Genomic DNA, 18246 nt, shown 5'->3' with positions numbered 1-18246 from the left:
AGACTCCTGCATGGAAAATACTGAGCTATAAGCGTTTGCTGTCATTATTATTGCTATTTTATTATTACTACTACTACTACAGCCACCCAAGGTGAGATTAAAAAACAACATAGCTTGGATGCTTACAGTCCTACATAACTTCCAAAATATTTTCACTACTTATAATTCCACTTAGTACTCACAGTAGCTCCTTGAAGTAGGGAGAGGATTATTATCTTCATTTTCCAGATGAGGAAAATGAGACTCAGACAGGTTAAGCAACTTACCTAATATTTTATGACTTCTAGAAAGTAGCACAGTATAAGTGGGACAAGAACCAGGTCTTGTTTTCACTATAGCAAAATATAAAATTTACATTCCAATCTAAAATGATTACAAGGAATTTCAAAGAAAACACTCTAAGAAGACAGGTAGAACTCCTGTTTTGTCAGTTATAGACAAAAGAAGTTATCGCTAGTCCATCCAGCAAAACAGATGTCACTTTGCAGAGCTTTGATATTTTCCTTAAATACCCTTGAAAACAAGGATCAAAAAATATGAACTCTTATAAAAGGGGATTTATTGTATTTTTATAGCTTATTACATACCTTGTAACAATCATCTTGTGAAATGTGAATGTCAGTTTTATTTTCGGTCCCTTTTTTCCTGGCTATTTACAAGCTTTGTAAGAATCGTTCCTTAATTAAGTCTAAACATAGTTTTATATAAATGGATTCCTGGAAATAAAACGTTCAGACTTAAGAAATGATTGTTACAGAGACTGTAACAGGCCGTAAAAAAAGAATGCCGCTTTAAACAAAGATTTCCCATTTTAATTAAAAAGATAATCATCAGAACATTCTTACACTTAACAGAACCATTTAAAGAAGCTTCTTTGGGAAAAAAAGTACTATCTTTTGCAGGCTTCCATGTATAATTTATAATATATTTAAATCAAAGTCTTAGTTGATCCTATAGTATGAATTCTTATACATTGTACCTACATTTTAATGATACATGAAAAGAGAAATAGGCCCACATGAGACAAACATCATTTCTAATAATTTTTAACATGACTGCTTTCAAAAGACAATAGAAATCTTTCCACACAATATTGTTAAAACACATTTAAGAACACGTAAGAAACACTTTTTAACATGACCACATACAAACATAACACGAATTACATAATTTGTTGATGCAGTCGTAATGTGTTGGGTAAAGGGACTGACTATATCCAGATGACTTATCATATAATCAATAATGACACATACCTAAATAAAAAGTTCCCCAAACTCTGCTAAAAGCTCAAGCAATCATTCTGATTTTCAAAATGCCATACTTGGATATGACTGGAGGGTATGAAAAACCTTTAGCAGCTTGATTTGATAAAGCGGGATCCTTTTCATTAATTCATTTGACTTTTAAATTGTCCATTTTTAACTCAAATCATGTAAAATTTGTAAAGTTAAGCAAAATTCAAAGAGAGAATAAAGTAGATCTGAGGCTGTCATTATAATTAACTGAGATTTGAAAAACAGATGCATCAATGTTCTTCTACTTAAGTCACCTTTGCTAAATTACACTGAACACTAAACCTGACACACCACTTGACAGTCTATTTTTGCAACAATATATTATTGGAAACTGCTTCAAAGTGGACTATATTTTCCCAGGGAAACAAGTTATAATCCAGAGGCTATTTCCTGAGAACTTCGTATCAAAAAGAGTACTGACATGCCTAACAACATCAAAACAAAGTTTCAATAACAATAAACCTCCATGGTCATTAAAAGAAAGACAGTTACATTCATAAAAATTAGCTTCATAAAATGAGAGTAACATGCTAATGATTGGTATGTGTTCCAAATGTAAAAAAACAAAACTCTTCTATATTTACTCATGAAACAAATTTGACTTTAAGCTAATAACTAAAATAAACACTAAACATTTATTTAGCAATCATTTGATCTGCTTTTTAAAATACAGACTGCTGCGTGAGATGATTTATGAAGGTAGAAGTACAAGGGGGCCAAACAAATATATTACTTAAGAGAATGCCCTCCTTTCCTCTATCTAAATTATTTCCCTAGTAAGCAAGCTATTCAAAATCATACCACTGACCTATGCTACCAGGAATAGGAGAGCAGTAAATGTTGATTGTGATCATGTCCATGAGTGTTTCTCAGTTTGCTTTATTTAAAAAAATTGTAGGATGACCAGATATTTTTTTTTTCATTTGCCTATCTTCTCAGTTTATTAAAAGCCATAAGTGTTCTACATCAGACCAAAGGCAATCAGAAAAAAAACACTCTAAGTCATTCTCTCATTCTCACTGTTACAGAGCTTACTTGAAACTGTGTAGATAGGATTCAGAGTACCTCACACTTCACTGAAAAACCATGAACATTCATTAGCACAAACTCCTTTCAAAAATATTTGCAAAAAGTCTTTCATAGAATGTTAAAGGCATGTCATTCTGATGACCATTCTTCTGATTCTTCTAGTGATTATCTTTTGTGTTTGATCCCAACAGATAAAGTCATCAAGAACTGAGGCATGCATTAGGGAAATGCAAATTAAAACCACAATAAGATATTACACATACCTATTAGAATGGCTAAAATTAAAAAAATACTGAATCCTAAGTGCTAGCAAGGATGCAGAGCAACTAGAACTCTCATATATTGCTTGTAGAAATGCAAAATGGTACAGCCACTCTGCAAAATAGGTTGGCAGTTTCTTAATAAAGTTAAACATAAACTTACCATATGACCCAGCAATTCCCTCTTGTGTATTTACCCTAGAGAAGTGAAAATTTATGTTTACACCAACCTCTACACAAGTATTCATAGTAACTCTATTCATAATCCCCAAAAACTGGAAACAACCCAAATGGATAAATAATATGTGATACAATCCATACCATGGTATACTAAACAAACAAACAAAAAAAAGGAATGGACTACTGGTACATGCAACTTGGATGAATCTATCTCAAAGATATTATGCTGAGTGAAAGAAGTCAGAAGCAAAAAAGATTACATATTGTATGATTCCATTTACAGGACATATTCAAAAAGATAAAATTAAAGAGAGAGAAAAGAGATCACAGGTCCTAGGAGTCAGAGACGGGGGGATAGTATAAGAAAGTTTTTTGGGGGAGTGATGAAAGTGTTCTGTATTCTGAGACCTACACACTAAAAAAAGTTTATTTTACTGGATGTTAATTTTTAAAAAAGAACTAAGACCAAAAACTTGCACATGGCAGGCATGAGTCAATATATATTTAAATGGTAAAAGGAAATAGGGGTGGAATACCTATTCTATAAACTTTGGGAGTGTGTGAATTATTTTGTTAATTTTATTACACAAGTATCACCACCACTACATGCTTATGGCCTAGAAAGTACTTTCACATTTCCCTCAGTTTAATTATATCAAATTACATCTTCCTCTATTTTAAAGATGCTGTGGTTGACAGTGATTATAATCCAAGGAATAGAGACAAAAAGACCTTTTCAGATGGAATCTCTCACTACCCAGAAACCCTATGGCTATGTGTCTTTCACGTAAGGTCTGCATGAGGCCCTTGCTCAAAAGAACAACTCCATTCTATGTAATTGTACAAGAAACTAATTTTTCATCATAACTCTCCTTACTACTCAATTATGTCTTATTGTTTTAAGCAATACTTCAGTGATTCCTCGAAATTCTTCCTTCATCCCTTGATATCACTTCCACTTAAGAGCACAATAAAACAACTGTTGAAGTAGTCTATTATCATTTATTTTTACATATGTAATAGGGTCACAGAATAGTAACAATAAAAGTAATGTTAGAACTATCCACAACTTTTCCATAGCACCGGGAAGGACTACCAGTTGTAATGTAATATGATTATAAAATACCTAGAGTGGCCACATTTTGGAATGTTGCAATTGTTCTACTAAATATACCTCTTATAAATGGCATATTTTGCTAATTTTTCTGCCCCTATATTTCACCAAATTTCTCTAGCTGCAAACACAGCCCCCAGAAGTAAATTTTTTTAAGAAACCAACTTATTATTAATAAGTTGAAATTCAAAGAGATGGCTTAAGGTTTGTCTCGCTCTGCCTTCACTCTTTTTTCCAGCTTGAGATATAACTGACATTGTATAAGTTTAAGGTATACAATATGTTGATTTAATATACTTACATACTGCAAAATGATTACCACCTGCCTTTACTCTTGATTCATTAACTGAGATCCTTCCTGCTATGTTCCCCATGTACAAGGCCTCACCCTTTACTCTGGTTCTAGGCACAATATTTCCCCCCACTCCCTCCCCTCTGTGTTCGTACACCAGCCAGGACACAGTAGACTAGACAGTTTGTCAAAGCATTGATCTGAGAAATATCTGCATCAGAAACACTGAGATGCTTGTTAAACACGCAGATTCTTGAGGCCCACCAAATTAAATGGAGGGAAGGAGCTAAGAATCTGCACTATGTTTTAACATGTTCTCCAATAATTCTTACACATAATAAAGTATAGGACTATTGCAGTGGGCACTAATGAATGCAGGATGGATGAATGAATAAACTGAATGAGTGAATTCCTTAGTTCCTTGCTGAGTATTCCAGCAGTTCCACTTTTAAGCCCGAACTTGAAACATGAGCCTTGCCACCTGTTTTTGGTACTCACTGGTACTCTCTATCTGGCTCTCCCCCAGAATATCTGAACCCAGAATCCTTGTGGCTATCTTGCCCCTGAAAGTATATACTGCCCTTACTAAACTTCCCTGAGTCCACAAACCTGGTTTAGTTGAAAATAGATACCCTCGTTCCATCTGCCTGGCTAACTAACTTTCTTTTCAACTCCTAGCCACACCTAAGCACTTGGCCTACCTCAGTTAGCCTCTGTAGCTTTGTACCTCCTTATCCGGATGATCTTGATAAAACAATGTTCTCAATACAATAGACAATGATTATAAAATTTCTCAAAAATCAAATGTAATGTTCAGATGAATCTTGATCTATCACAGAGAAATTTAGTGGTCTTCAATCTTCTTTGTTGTTTCTGCCCCCAGTGGGAATCAAATTCAGATATAAATTATACACTTTTCAGGAAAAATTACTCCCATGTGTTTATACCTTGAATGGGGACAATGATCGTCAGATTTAAAACCTTTACACTCTCAGCAACAAATAGAAAATTAAAATTTAAAAACAGCATTGAAAAAACACCAAGTACCTAGGAATAACTCTAATAAAAGATGGGCAAAGACCTCAGCATAGAGAAATTAAAGACCCACATAAAGAGAAAGATATACTATTTTCATGGATTGTAAAATTCAGTAGTGTTAAGATCTCAGTTCTCCCCAAATTTTCTTATAGATCCAATGCAATTCCAATAAAAACCACACCAGGATTTTGTGGAAATTAACAAGCTGATTCCAATATATATAGCCAAGAACAGCTAATGAAATTTGGGATGGGGTGGGGTGGAGGATGGCATATACTCTCGTATGTATCAAGAACTGGCATGAAATTTAGTAAATAAGAAAGTGTGATATCGGCACAAGAATAAATAGAGCAATGGAACAGAACCCAGAGTCCTAGAAACAAGCCTACACCTATATACAGACAGATGGTATATGACAAAAGTGACTTTGCAATGCAACACAGAACAATCTTTTCAATAAATGGTACTGGATCAATTGGCTATAAAAGGGAAAAAAAAAACAATTCTGTTGTCCATTTCATATCAAAAACAAACATTAATTCCAGATGAACAGAAGTTCTAAATGTAAAAGGTAAAACATTGACAGTTTTCAGGGTCTTGAAGAGATATTTGTAGACCCATGTTCATAGCAGCATTATTCGTAACAGTCAAAAAAATGGATGTCCATACAGGAATATGGCAGTCTTGGTAGCCCCACACGGGGTGCTGGAGTCCAAACGGAATGAAGAGAGCAACTAGTACAGGGTATCATACCCTGAAATGAGGAAGGTATTCAAACAGAAGGGTAGGGGCAACAGCCTGATATAGGAGTCTGAATAAGGTGAGAATTCATAGTTTTTAAAAAAGATGTAGATAAAATTAAAAGATATAAATGTACCTGTGCATGTGTGTGTGTATATATGTGTGTGTGCACACGCATATGTTTACATATACAAATATTTCCTACCTCTGTCCAGTGAAAGGGCCCAGGAGCAATGACATCCCAATAGCAACAAGCACACCTGATACCCAGATCTTGACTTCTAAATATCATTCTCTATTAAAGAAATCATGGTTCATTGGAGAAATCACTGGTTTCAGAACTGGAGCAAAAGAGTACAAGATGAGCCTACAGGATCTTCTTACACCAGAAAATAGGAAAATGCTCCAAGAATGATGGAATTACATCAAAAAGACAAAAGAAGTGGCTTGAAAGCACTCTCACTACCACATAGAGAACAATTTAAGCAACAAAATGATAGTATTGGATAATAACCCACTGAATAAAACAGGAATTCATAAGTCCATTTTGTTAATAACTAGATTGAAAAGTTGATGAATAGGTACATGGTTTCAAAATACCTTCCCATAAAATACTTATCACAAATTTTAAAGGAAGAAACTGGTAGATGCCACCTTAATCAAGTAAACAATTATAAGACAAAAAAAAAAATCATGTCTTCTGATAAGAGGCAATAGTAAAATAGCATCACGTCTATGGTATTTCTGTCACCAATACATAACCTAGATTTAATCATGAGGAAACAGGTAAATCAAAATTGAGGGACCATTATACAAAATAACTAGCCTATAATCTTTAAAACTGCCATAGTCATGAAGTCTAAGTAAGACTAAGGAACTATTTCAGACTGAAGGAGACTAAAGATACATGACAACTAAATTCAACACATGATTCTAGATTGTATCCTTTTGTTATAAAGAACATTACTGAACTGGCAAAGTTTTAATGGGACCTGAAGGTTAGATCTGTAATTGTACTGTATATGTTAATTTCCAATTTTTTGATGGTTATATTATAGTTACAGAATGTCCTTGTTTGTAGAAAATGCACACTAAAGCATTTGGTGGTGATATGACAACTTATTCTCAAATGACTCAGGAAAAATGCCATTTGTGTTGTACTTTAAATCTTTCTGTAATTCTGAGACTGATTCAAAATTAAATATTAAGAGAAAGAACTGCACTTATACTTACCAAACACTAAAAATAAAGATTATGTGTGTGTGTGTGGCCTGTGTGGCACAAGTGTACATGCACATGTGCCACACACACACACCTCAATTAGGTAGGGTAACTACCTTCTCTTGAGAAGGACTGTACATATTAGTTTTCCATGGCTGCTTTAACAAATTACCACATACTTGGTGGCTTAAAACAACACAAACTTATTATTTTACAGTTCTGTAGTTCAGAAGTTTGAAATGGGTCTCACTGAGCCAAAATCAAGGTGTCAATGAAGCTGTGTTCTGTCCTGGAGACTCTAGCTTGCCCTGATTTTCAGCTTCTAGAGGCTTCTCACATTTTCTTTGCTCATGCTCTCTCACCCTATCTTCAAAGTCAGTGACAGCAGATTGGGTTCTTACCTGGTATCATTCTGACCTCCTCTTCTGCCTCCCTCTTACATATTTCAGGTCCCATGTGATTACACTGGGCGCAGCTTAGATGATCCAGGATAACCCGCCTACCTTAAATCAACTGATTAGCAACTTTAATTCCCATCTACCATGTAATTTAACATTCTCAGGTTCTAAAGACTAGACTGGACATCTTGGGGGATGGGGGTACTTTAGTGTGCCTACCTCAAAGAGTTTCCTTTATTCTGAGATTATATCCTTTCTACTTTTATGGCATTAAGTACTTTTCTTTTATAAAATGATAGTGCTAATAGTGGTGATTCTTTTTAAGTACTGGGATGTAGGTAAAAAAAAAAAAAAAAACCTTGCTAACTCTGTAAATCCTGTGAAAGCAGTACAAAATTTTGTGACATTTTTTACTGACCTCAAGTGAAAATGTGAAAAGTCTTCCTGCAAAAATACAATATACTTGAGGAAAGATTTATATTTTTAAGAATAGTCCTCCCTCATCCACAGTTTCACTTTCTGCAGTTTCAGTTACCTGAGGTTAACCACAGTCTGAAAATATTAAATGGAAAATTCCAGAAATAAACAATTCTTAAGTTTTAAATCGCATGCCATTCTGAGTATCTCACTTCATCCCTACATGTAGGCATTGTATCATCTCACATCGCAAGAAGGATGAGTATAGTACAATAAGATATTTTGAAGACAATATTCTTAACTTTTATTACAGTATATTGTTATAATTATTTGTTTTATTATTAATAAATTAAACTTTATCATAGGTATGAATGTATAGAAAAAAACAGTATATATAGGGTCTGGTACTATATGTGGTCTTGTATCTCCTGCAGATAAGGGGGGACTATTGTATAAGGAACGAATCAATAAGAAAAGGAAAGACAAATAGAAAAAATGACCAAGGCTTGAAGAAACAACTTCCTAAAAAGAGGATATATCTAAACAGCCAACAAACCTAAAAAGGTGCTTGATTACAGCAGTCATTAAGGAAATAAAAATTAAAACAGTAAGATAATGTCAGTCACCCACTAGTATGATTAAATGAAAAAGACAATATCAAGTGCACGTTACAAGAATGTGCAGCAACTAGAACTCTCATATGCTTCTGTAAGAAGTGTAAAATGGAAAATAGTTTCATAGTACTTGCTACCTTATGACCCAGCATTTGCACTCCTAGGTATACACCCAACAGAAATACGTACATATGCTCAAGAAAAACATATATAAGCTTATTTATAACAGCACAATTCACAGTAGCCAAGAACTGGAAATAACCTAAATGTTCATCAACAACAGAATGGCTAAAAATTTGAAGTATATTCACATAATGGAATACTACATAGCAATAAGAATGAACATACCAAAACTAACACAACAAACCTGAATGAATCTTCTTAAAAACAATGTGTGACAAAAGATGCCAGACACTAAAGAATATATACTGGAATGATTTCATTTATATGAGGTTGAATACCAATAAAGTTAAAACTAATCTATAGATATTAGATAATGGCTACACAGAAATGATCACTGGGTAAAAATCCAATGAGCTGTATACTTATGATTTGTACTCTTTCTGTATATTTATTTTACTTCAATAAAAAACTTACATACACATACATACAAAAAGTATATCAGAATATTATTTTTTAGATTATTCTTAAATACAAACTGGACTCAGTCCAAATTCCCCAGCCTTCCAACCTATCTTCTTTCTTGTCTCCTATGAACTTTATAGTGAAGTCATACCTATGTACTCACCCTGTGTCAGCCCATCTCCTGGTAACCTGGCCTTTGCCCAAACTACTCCTCTTCCTGGAACTGCCCACCTCAGAAATAAGTCTGTCAAAATTTATTCTACAAGATCCAATATGAGGCTTCCTTCTTTCACAAAGCTTTCAAAGTTCTCTCCAGTTAAAATTAATTTCCTCTCCCTTAACTTCTACAGTACTTTGTGCCTCTATTTTGACATTTACCAAAGTGTGCCTTAGGAGATATTTATAAATGCCCATCTTCTCAATAGATTGTGAAGTTCTAAAGGAGAAAGAAGTTTTGCACTCAGTTTATGTATATATTTTTTCGAATCAGGTTGCATGCCAACTATTATGATCTCACCTTCAGTTCTCGGCCCACTGATTTTGCCAAATACTATTTAACAGGAAAATGCAGTGCTCCAACACAATTTAAGTACATAAAGTCCTAAATTTCCAATGAAAACCTTTGATACATATAGGGGCTTTATGGTGCAAATTATTAATTAACATATTACACATGGCAATTTACCATGAACTGAGAGGAGAAAAAAAAACAGAGCCTTTTTAAGTAGGTAAGACTAACAATAGCCCATTTCCAGTTAAGAAAATGAGCTCAAAGTGAGGTGTCTGTTCAAGTCACCACTTTCAGTCCCCTGGCCAGTATATCTGCTACATTGTACTCCATGATCAAATACAGGTAGGTGTTCATTCAGAGTACTTGTTTAATAAATGTATACACTCAGTATATTACATTTTAATTTTTGATTCAAAACACAGTCACTGTAGAAAAACCAGAAAACATTAAAGAATGTGAAGAAATGAAAAATCACCTAGGTAATCCTTTTGTATTCACCAAAACATTTTCGCATAAAATATTTTTAAATACTTCCAATAATTCAGCAATTCACAAATAACCACATTAACAATTTAGTTTAGCATAGTACCTCCTGAGTAAAAGGATTAATGCACCTGTACTGCAAAAACATTATCCACATACTACAATTCCTGAATGTCTGTTTCCATAACTTTTCAATGAAAGCCTGAATGTCCCTGTATATCTGAAAATATCAGCACATACCTTTGCAGCCTTAGGTTTAGGTGCAGAGAAAGGACTGAAGAGCTCTAAACCTACTGCCAAGGGAATTGTTAGGGAATTATGTACGACCTTGGTTCAAATTCTATTACAGTTCAAATTCTGTTACAAATGCCATTGGAGTAACATCAACCTTATCCTTCCCAAGGAAAGAACAGCACTCTGATACTGATGAACTTTTCAGGGCATCACTGTGAATTAAAATCAAGATTCTGATTATTACTTTATTTTTCCCCCCCTATGTAACATGATGCAAACGTATCTGCTATATTAAATTGTGATTCTTAGAGTATCCAACCAACAGATGTCATTCAATAACCAAAATGAGAAAAAGCTAGTCAGGATAGTGCCAACAACGGAAAGTAGAAAAAAAGCATAATAGTTATCACAGTAAGCATTTTGTCATTCTATCAATAAAGTATATTAGGTTATCACAGGTTATTGTTACTATGGTAGATTATTGTGCAAATTACTCCCTCCCTGACTCCTCCCCTTGACCTCAGGTGACTTGCTTTGGTTAATGGAATATTAGCAGGTGTGATTCAACCAATGATTGAAAGGCGTTTGGACAACTAACTGGGCTTGCTTTCTTGTGCCTTTGCTGTAGCTATAAGAAGAGTTTTGCCAAGGAAGTCACTCTTTAGCTTGAGTCTGAGAATACTATGTTGAACAGTCCTGAGTAAGCAGCTAAGTCCAGTTACCAAACTAAGTCTAGTCTATATCATCCAATACCCAGCAACTACACATATTCATGCAAATAAATATCTATCATTGTATGACATATTTTGTGATTCTTTACAGGCGTCCCCAATCCCCAGGCTGCATACCAGTATCAGTCTGTGGTCTGTTAGGAACTGGGCTGCACAGCAGAAGGTGAGCAGTGGGCAACAAAGTGAAACTTCATCTGTATTTACAGCTGCTCCCCAGCACTAGTATCACCGCCTCAGTTCCATCTCAGGTCATCGGGCATTAAATTCTCACAGAAGCACCAATCCCTGGTGCCAAAAAGGTTGGAGACCACTGCTTTATTACACAGCAATAGCTACCTGATACAATGATACTGTGACAACTGTAAAGTCTTACTCCATTTCCTCAGTAATTTGAATGATCAGAAAATCTATATGTAAGTCTGCATAGTAACTCTTCCACTCCAGCCACTATCTGACTAGTAAAAAAAACCTGCCATCATATCACTGTTTCTTTGCTCTTCAAAGATGAAATACTATAGTGTAAGTCAAGGTCTCAAATCAGACTGTCTGAGTTTGATCTCTGGCTTCTCGCTAGCAGAGTGACTTTGTGCAATTACTTAACCTCTCTAGAATCAGTTTTCTCAACTGAAAAATGGGGTAACAATAGTACTGAATCTGTCTTACAGAACTATTGGGAGGATTAAATGAAATAAAATATGAAAAAATTTAGAACCGCATTTAGAACATAGTAAACAATAAATAATGACAGCTGTTAGCTATTTATGGTTGACTATATTTAAAAAAGAAATAAAAACACCACTCTACCACTTCTACAGTGATTATCTTATTATTGACACAGTGTCCGGTCAGGTCAGGTCAAAAGCCTGGGAATAGAAGGCAAGTATACCAGAAGGGAGAACCAAATCTCAGGAAGGAGCAAGATCTCAGAAGGAGCAAGTCCAACTTAAAAGTTGAGTCTTAGGCAGACAGGAATTCTCCGCCAGTTGTGGCTTTTGCTCCTTTGCTCCCCACTCCCTAACTTGGCCACAAATAAAGACAATCTAGAAAGTAGGATAGTAGTGCCCCAGAGAACAAATCATATTTAGTTCAACATACTCTCAATATCTATTCCATTTTTATCTTGGAATCTTTGGTAAAATGTTCTAGCTCTGTCTTAATTGGGCTTTCAGAAACTAAAGCAAATTATCTAGAGATCTTCCCCTATTCCCCACCTACAAGGTAAATCTTGTAGAATACAAGCTGACACTATAAGATCTGGTGGGCTTTTCCCATAGAGATTTTCCCGCCTCCATTGCCAATTTTAGGATGCTGGGACTGATTTACTAAGGAAAGAAGCAGTTTTCTTTATAGCAACCAAGCTGTTAAACTTTGGTAAATATTTTCTATTTCATCCTCAATGAATCTTATACACATTTAGAAAGCACTTCTGCGCTATATTAAAATATTGCTAGAAAATAGATGGGATTTTAAAATACTATAATACCGCAAATTTTTTTCTTTCTTCATTCTCATTCTTTTTTTTATTGTAATGCTATTTACCATAATATAATTTTATCTGTACATGATCAAGATCTTAGCCCAAGGACTTCTGAAAAGGAGAAATGGCTTCTGTCATCCTTCTTGCTTAGCTACCCCTTCCATCCTGGTTGAGTCCACTGTATTGACTCTCCATTGACAGACAAATGCTATTAAGGGTTTCTGAGAATCTATAGGAATATATTTTGGATAGGGTCATATATATCCAGAGTTTCTAGTTCTATTATAAATAGCTGACTGAAAGACAAAAGGCAAAGATGAAAATGAAGGCCTACTGCAGGATGAGGTGATAGGGTACCCTAGACTGAGGTGATTTGCTCTGCAGCATGAGTTATTAAGTTCAGCAAATATTTATTGAGTAACTGCTGCATGCCAGGAGTCATCCTGGCCTCTGGGGATACAAAGGTGAATAGATTCTGTACCCACCCTACCATTGGGACATGTGGTGGGGTCAGCTAGCAGTAATTGAGGTGAGAGCTGTGATAAGAAAACTTTGAGTAGGATGTTGCACGACACGGTGTGGTCTGAGCTGACACAGGGGCTGGGTGGGAGAAGGCTGAGGATAAAGCTGTGAGTAGCCTTGACCTTATTCTGGGGCCTGGAGGATTGTGACCTAGGTTCTCAGCAGGCTCTGAGGATGGGCTGGTGTCAGAATGATTGGTTGGGGGCTGTCACCAAATGTTGGTGAGTGAATGAGGGCTAGCCTAAGCACAACAGGAAAAGATAATGAGATGAGCTGCTGAGGGTGAGAGTGACTATGAAAAGGGAAGTTTAATAAATAAAAGATCTTATATAATGCCCTGTCTCCCTTAGTAAGAGGAAAAACATTCTTACCTGCTTCCTTTCTTCAAGGATTTAAACGGAATACAAATAATATAGAATAACAAGTAGTCTCTTCTAAGTTTTTTCTAATTTAGCAATAAAAAATCTCTGACAACCATTCAAAGTAGTTTTGCTCCACATCTGTAACTCACTGCTAGTAATTTACTATGTGTGTCTATTACAAACATAAATCAAGAAAATTAGCACAAAGAAAAATTACTAACTTGTAATTTGATACCCCAATACTTATACTGCATAAAAGTATCCCAAAAAGAAACTGAAGACTAAATTGGGAACAGGGATTCACAGAAACTCTGACAACTTAAACTAAGAACTAGTTTCAAGCGTTCATTCAGCCAGCTGGTAATCCATCTCACTGATTTAAAGAACAGCCCATTACCATGAAAAATTTGAGTATTTTTAAATGCAATTCCTTGCTTTTAGATACATATGCTTCTCAAGCAAATAAGAAAAGTTACTGAATCATATTAATTCACCCAGTATTATCTCTACAGCAACGTTATTAAGGCAAGTCATGCAGGAGATCACATTAGTTCCTTAAGTTAACCTCCAAAAAGAGATGCCTCCAAAAGTATTCCTAGTGTTATAACCCACAAATATGACTGATCTCATTTGTATTTGTGGCCTGAACATCCAACTAGAATAGCATCATCTACGGAAGATAGTCTCAAAAAGCCAGGCTCCTCCACCCCAGCAATTTTTCCCTCTCTGTTTTTGCATGACTCTCTTCATGTCTATAGGTACAGATTATTTTCCCTCCCTCTGACTCTGGGCTAGCCTTGACTATCTTTGACCAATAGTGACATTCTCAGAGTTTCAAACCTAGGACTTGACAGAATTAGCTCACTGGCTTCTATCTCCTGTCTCCTGGAATGCTCCTTCTTCAAACCCAGGCACCATGCTTCAAGGAAATCCAAAAGCCATGGGGAAAGAGAAGGCGCACATAATGGAGGTCTGAAGGCCTTCAGAGCCAGCTGAACACTCCAGCAGTGGCCAATCATGTGAATGTGGCCATTTTGAATATTCTAGTCACCCTGGCATCCCAGCCAACACCAAGTGAAGTAGAAACACATCAGTCAACAGATTTCAGAAAATAAATTGTTTCTTTTTAAGCTACTAAATTTGGGGGTGGTTTGTTACACAGCAAGTTACCTTTTATCCAGTTTCACTTATCTATCAACTGCATAAAAGTCTTTTATATCCCCTAAAATTATTTCATCCCAGTTTCAAATGTTTCTCTAGTTCTAAGGACTTTACCTTGTTTGTTTTCTTAAATAAATTTAAAAATTCACCCCTAACTTGTCTTTCCATCTCTCTATATATTTTAAATACATATATATCCTTATAAAATGATGCCTACACTCCCTCAGTCATTTCCATTTTTCTTCTCAGGTCTTCTTCCAGTTCTCATTCATCTTTTTCTGAGGAATTATAATATTGTTGACCAAGGAAGGATTAGGAAAAGTCCTTGAGGACCTGCTAAAGCTGAATGAGCGATATTAGCGCATACGTTATTTAATAGAAACAATTGCTTTAATATCATTTGTTTCAAGAAGTTAAACTACTTTTCACAAGTATCCAAGGGTAAACTTTTAAGTCTAGACCTTGTGTGAATTATGGTTAACTCTGTATTAGCAGTCTCATTAGTAAGATTTTATTGTAAAATTCCTCATTGGAGTATTACATTAATGTGGTAGAGCAAAATTTACAAAAGAGAATATCCATTTCATGTTGGCATTTTAACGCACTATATTTTCTTAAACTATGGAAATCAGGGTATCTGTACAAAAACTGTCATTCATAATTCACAACCAAGGGAAAGGTAAGGCCAAAACAAAGCCAAATACTATACAAAATTTTTAATTTAATTAAAAGTATAGCCCTTCCATGTGACTATGCACTAAACATTTGGTGCAAGCACAAATAAAACAGCTTCCCATCTCAAAACTGACTCGGGGTAAATAGACATGTTATAGCAGGGTAAATGGGACCAAAGGCAAGTTGTGACTTACTCAGATTCATATTAAGACTGTTGTTACTGAACTGAAAAAGAATATCAAATCTCTAACTCTCCATTTCCTGCTTCAGTTAGTAAGGTGCCATTCTTGGTGACCCTCTTCCAGTTGGCCTTTTCTCAAACAGCAGCCACAATAGCAGGCAAGGTCAAAAATGAAAGTAACTAAAATTAAAGAAAAAATTGGCTTCTCCCTTCGGAAACGGATTCAACATTTAATAATGTGTGGTGCCCTAAAAGCTGCAAACTACTACATGGCCATCTCCAGGTTCACTTTAACTCAGCCAGGAGACCATTATCAAAATACAACTCACTGGTGCAAAGCAGAGATCAAGTAGTTGAGAATGTTCCTATGCTGAGGTCTGATGGGAGTAAAGAAGATGATCTCATAATGTCTCTTTATGATCTGTAAATCACACTATTCCATAAGTCTGACGTAAGTGTCAAGATTAGGATTAAATCAACCTCTAAGTAGGAAAACAAAAATAAGCAGCTGCAACTTTTCTGACTTAAATCTAGAAGCTGACTGTAGATATAAAGCAACTTCCTCTTACTTCTAAAGTCCAATAAAATTTCAAAGTCTTGTCTTAATATTTTAGAATTTCACCATTGGGCAGGAAAGTCAAGAACCTCCTTCGAAATGGAATTTTGTTAATGATATACACTCAAACTTTAGTTAGGTGTTTTTGAAAGCACCCATACAAAATAAATGAAGTTTTAGTAAATCTGACCAGTCTCTGAAAATGGATTTTAAAACCTAAATTCAATTAGGTTAGTGTCTATGTTAATTTAGATTCGTTTTGGTATTTCAGGCAAAGACACAAAATAACAACTAACAAAGAAATAGATTTAGAGTGACAGGTTACAATTACTTCTGAAAAACCAAGATTTGACTGCAGATAATATCCACGTCTCTAAAGCCACCTGTTAAGATGGAAGTCTATGCATCCCATCATTCTTTAGCTGTACCACAAAGTCTGCTTTTACACCTATGATATACAAGAAGCATCAGATTAAAAGCATAAAATACCAGACTATACAAAATTTCCAAACATAAACATAGCATAAAAAAAAAAAAAAGCATGAAGTTAAAGAACTGGGCTCCGAAGGATTTAAACATACCCACAACATTCAATCCAAGCTCCTATGGTGCTTCGACCTAAAACTGATAAGTAACAACCAATCCTGACATCTCCTATTTCCTTACCTACATTCCCCCTTTTAGATCCTGCATTTCTCAACTGATCTCATCACTTCTCATGGGTCTTGTGATTCTAATCTCCACGGCCTCTCCTTTCCCAGAAATAACAGCACCTGGGCCCCACATTTTACTATCTCTACAATTTAACACTTTTGTTTTGTTTTACTCTATTAGATATTAATTTTGCCCCCAATCTCGTGTACCCAGGTTTCCCTCTGACCAATCAACCTCTTGCTTTTCATCATCCCATCCTTACTACAAATATTTAGCTTCTCTTTTCAAAATAGAGTAAGTATCCCCTACTCTCACATTTGTAATTCTGGCTCATAATCGACACCCCCTTCCTTCCCAAGTGACTGTCACCATAGCCCTTGAGCCCCATCCCCAGCTCTTATCTTCCTAAGTAGGGCCTCTTCCTTTCCGGAGTTTGTCAACATTAGTTTGGCCAAGCTGCAATTGCACCCTGAAGGTAAAAGCTACCTCTATCCCCTCATTCTACAAAACTAGAAGTCGCCCACCAGCCTTGGCTTTCCTCCACCCTTAGATCCATCTGCATCCAGCCCTGCGAGTCACCCTCCCCCCTAATAGCTTTCCTCCCACTATTCGATGCTCCCCTTCCCCACTCATGAATGCACCTCTTCTCCCGGGCCTTACCCGTAACCCTGGCACTGGGAAGGCCCGGCCCTCACCGCGTCTCTCCTCCGGGGTTCCTCCGCACTTCAGTAACTGTCCCCACGCCCCTTTCCCTCCAGGGCCCCGCGCGCCGCTCGGAACCCCCCTCCCCGATTAAGCTCCCGCTGTCACTTGGCCTCTCATCCACAAGATGGCGGAGCTGCTGCCCCCACCCCCGGGTCCCCTCCGCAACCCCCTCCCGCCTCCCTTGAGCTCCTGTCCCGTCCCCTTCAGCAAACCCCGCCGCCGGCCTCGGCCCAGAGTCCCGTTGCCCCTTCCTCTGGAGGACAGGCAGCCCAGGCCTGAGACACCACAACGCTGCAAACGCCACCGTCTCCACCGTTTCCCGGCCTGCACCTTCTCACCATAAACTTGAGCGCTTTTTCCTGCAGCACCGCCTCGGCCGGGTCCATAATCGCCGGGAGCCACCGGGTCTGCACTCCGTTGGGGCCGCCCCCTTGGTGCCAGGCCGCAGCCAACGCAGCGCCCGGATCCCGCCTCCTCTTCCTTCCCCCGCCCTCTCTTATCTCTAGGCACCCGCAGGGGGGCCGGGGAGGACCGACTGGCTTGTGCGCATGCGTGGGCCCGCTGCCTCGCTGGATTTGTAGTTCCGGAGCTTCCCTCAGGAAAACGAGACGCCCCACCGCGAACTGCAACTCCCGCGGTTCACTGCGCCAGGGTCGCGGTGGCTGACAGGCCAAATCTAGACAACTCTCCTTGAAGTAGAGAGAATCAGTTGATGGGAATCGTAGTTTACAGCCTCTACGCGATGGAAAACGGGAGGGGCGCGGGTGTCTCCGTGGTTACCAAGAGACGCCAGTGGCGGCTTGCCTGGTA

At 37.0% G+C, this 18246-nt stretch overlaps 1 protein-coding gene across 5 annotated transcripts in view; it reads right to left on the bottom strand.

The window, feature by feature from the left end:
* BTRC (beta-transducin repeat containing E3 ubiquitin protein ligase) overlaps positions 1 to 17927 on the bottom strand; it is a 151263-nt gene extending 133336 nt beyond the window's left edge. For 2 of the 5 annotated variants that reach the window (XM_016120041.2, XM_036223924.1), the window contains exon 1: positions 17775 to 17920. In XM_016120041.2, the coding sequence (XP_015975527.1) occupies positions 17775 to 17822 (48 nt within the window). In that variant the 5' untranslated portion in view covers positions 17823 to 17920. Of the gene's footprint in view, positions 1 to 17774 lie in introns of all 5 variants that reach the window. The other 3 variants (XM_016120036.2, XM_016120038.2, XM_016120040.2) reach the window with 2 other exon arrangements.
* Between the last annotated feature and the right edge of the window lie 319 nt (positions 17928 to 18246).

This window comes from Rousettus aegyptiacus, unplaced genomic scaffold (genome assembly GCF_014176215.1).
Source record: "Rousettus aegyptiacus isolate mRouAeg1 unplaced genomic scaffold, mRouAeg1.p scaffold_m13_p_6, whole genome shotgun sequence".
Taxonomy (NCBI): Eukaryota; Metazoa; Chordata; class Mammalia; order Chiroptera; family Pteropodidae; genus Rousettus; species Rousettus aegyptiacus.
The sequence above is the reverse complement of the archived record's forward strand: the minus strand, read 5'-3'. Positions and strand labels throughout refer to the sequence as shown.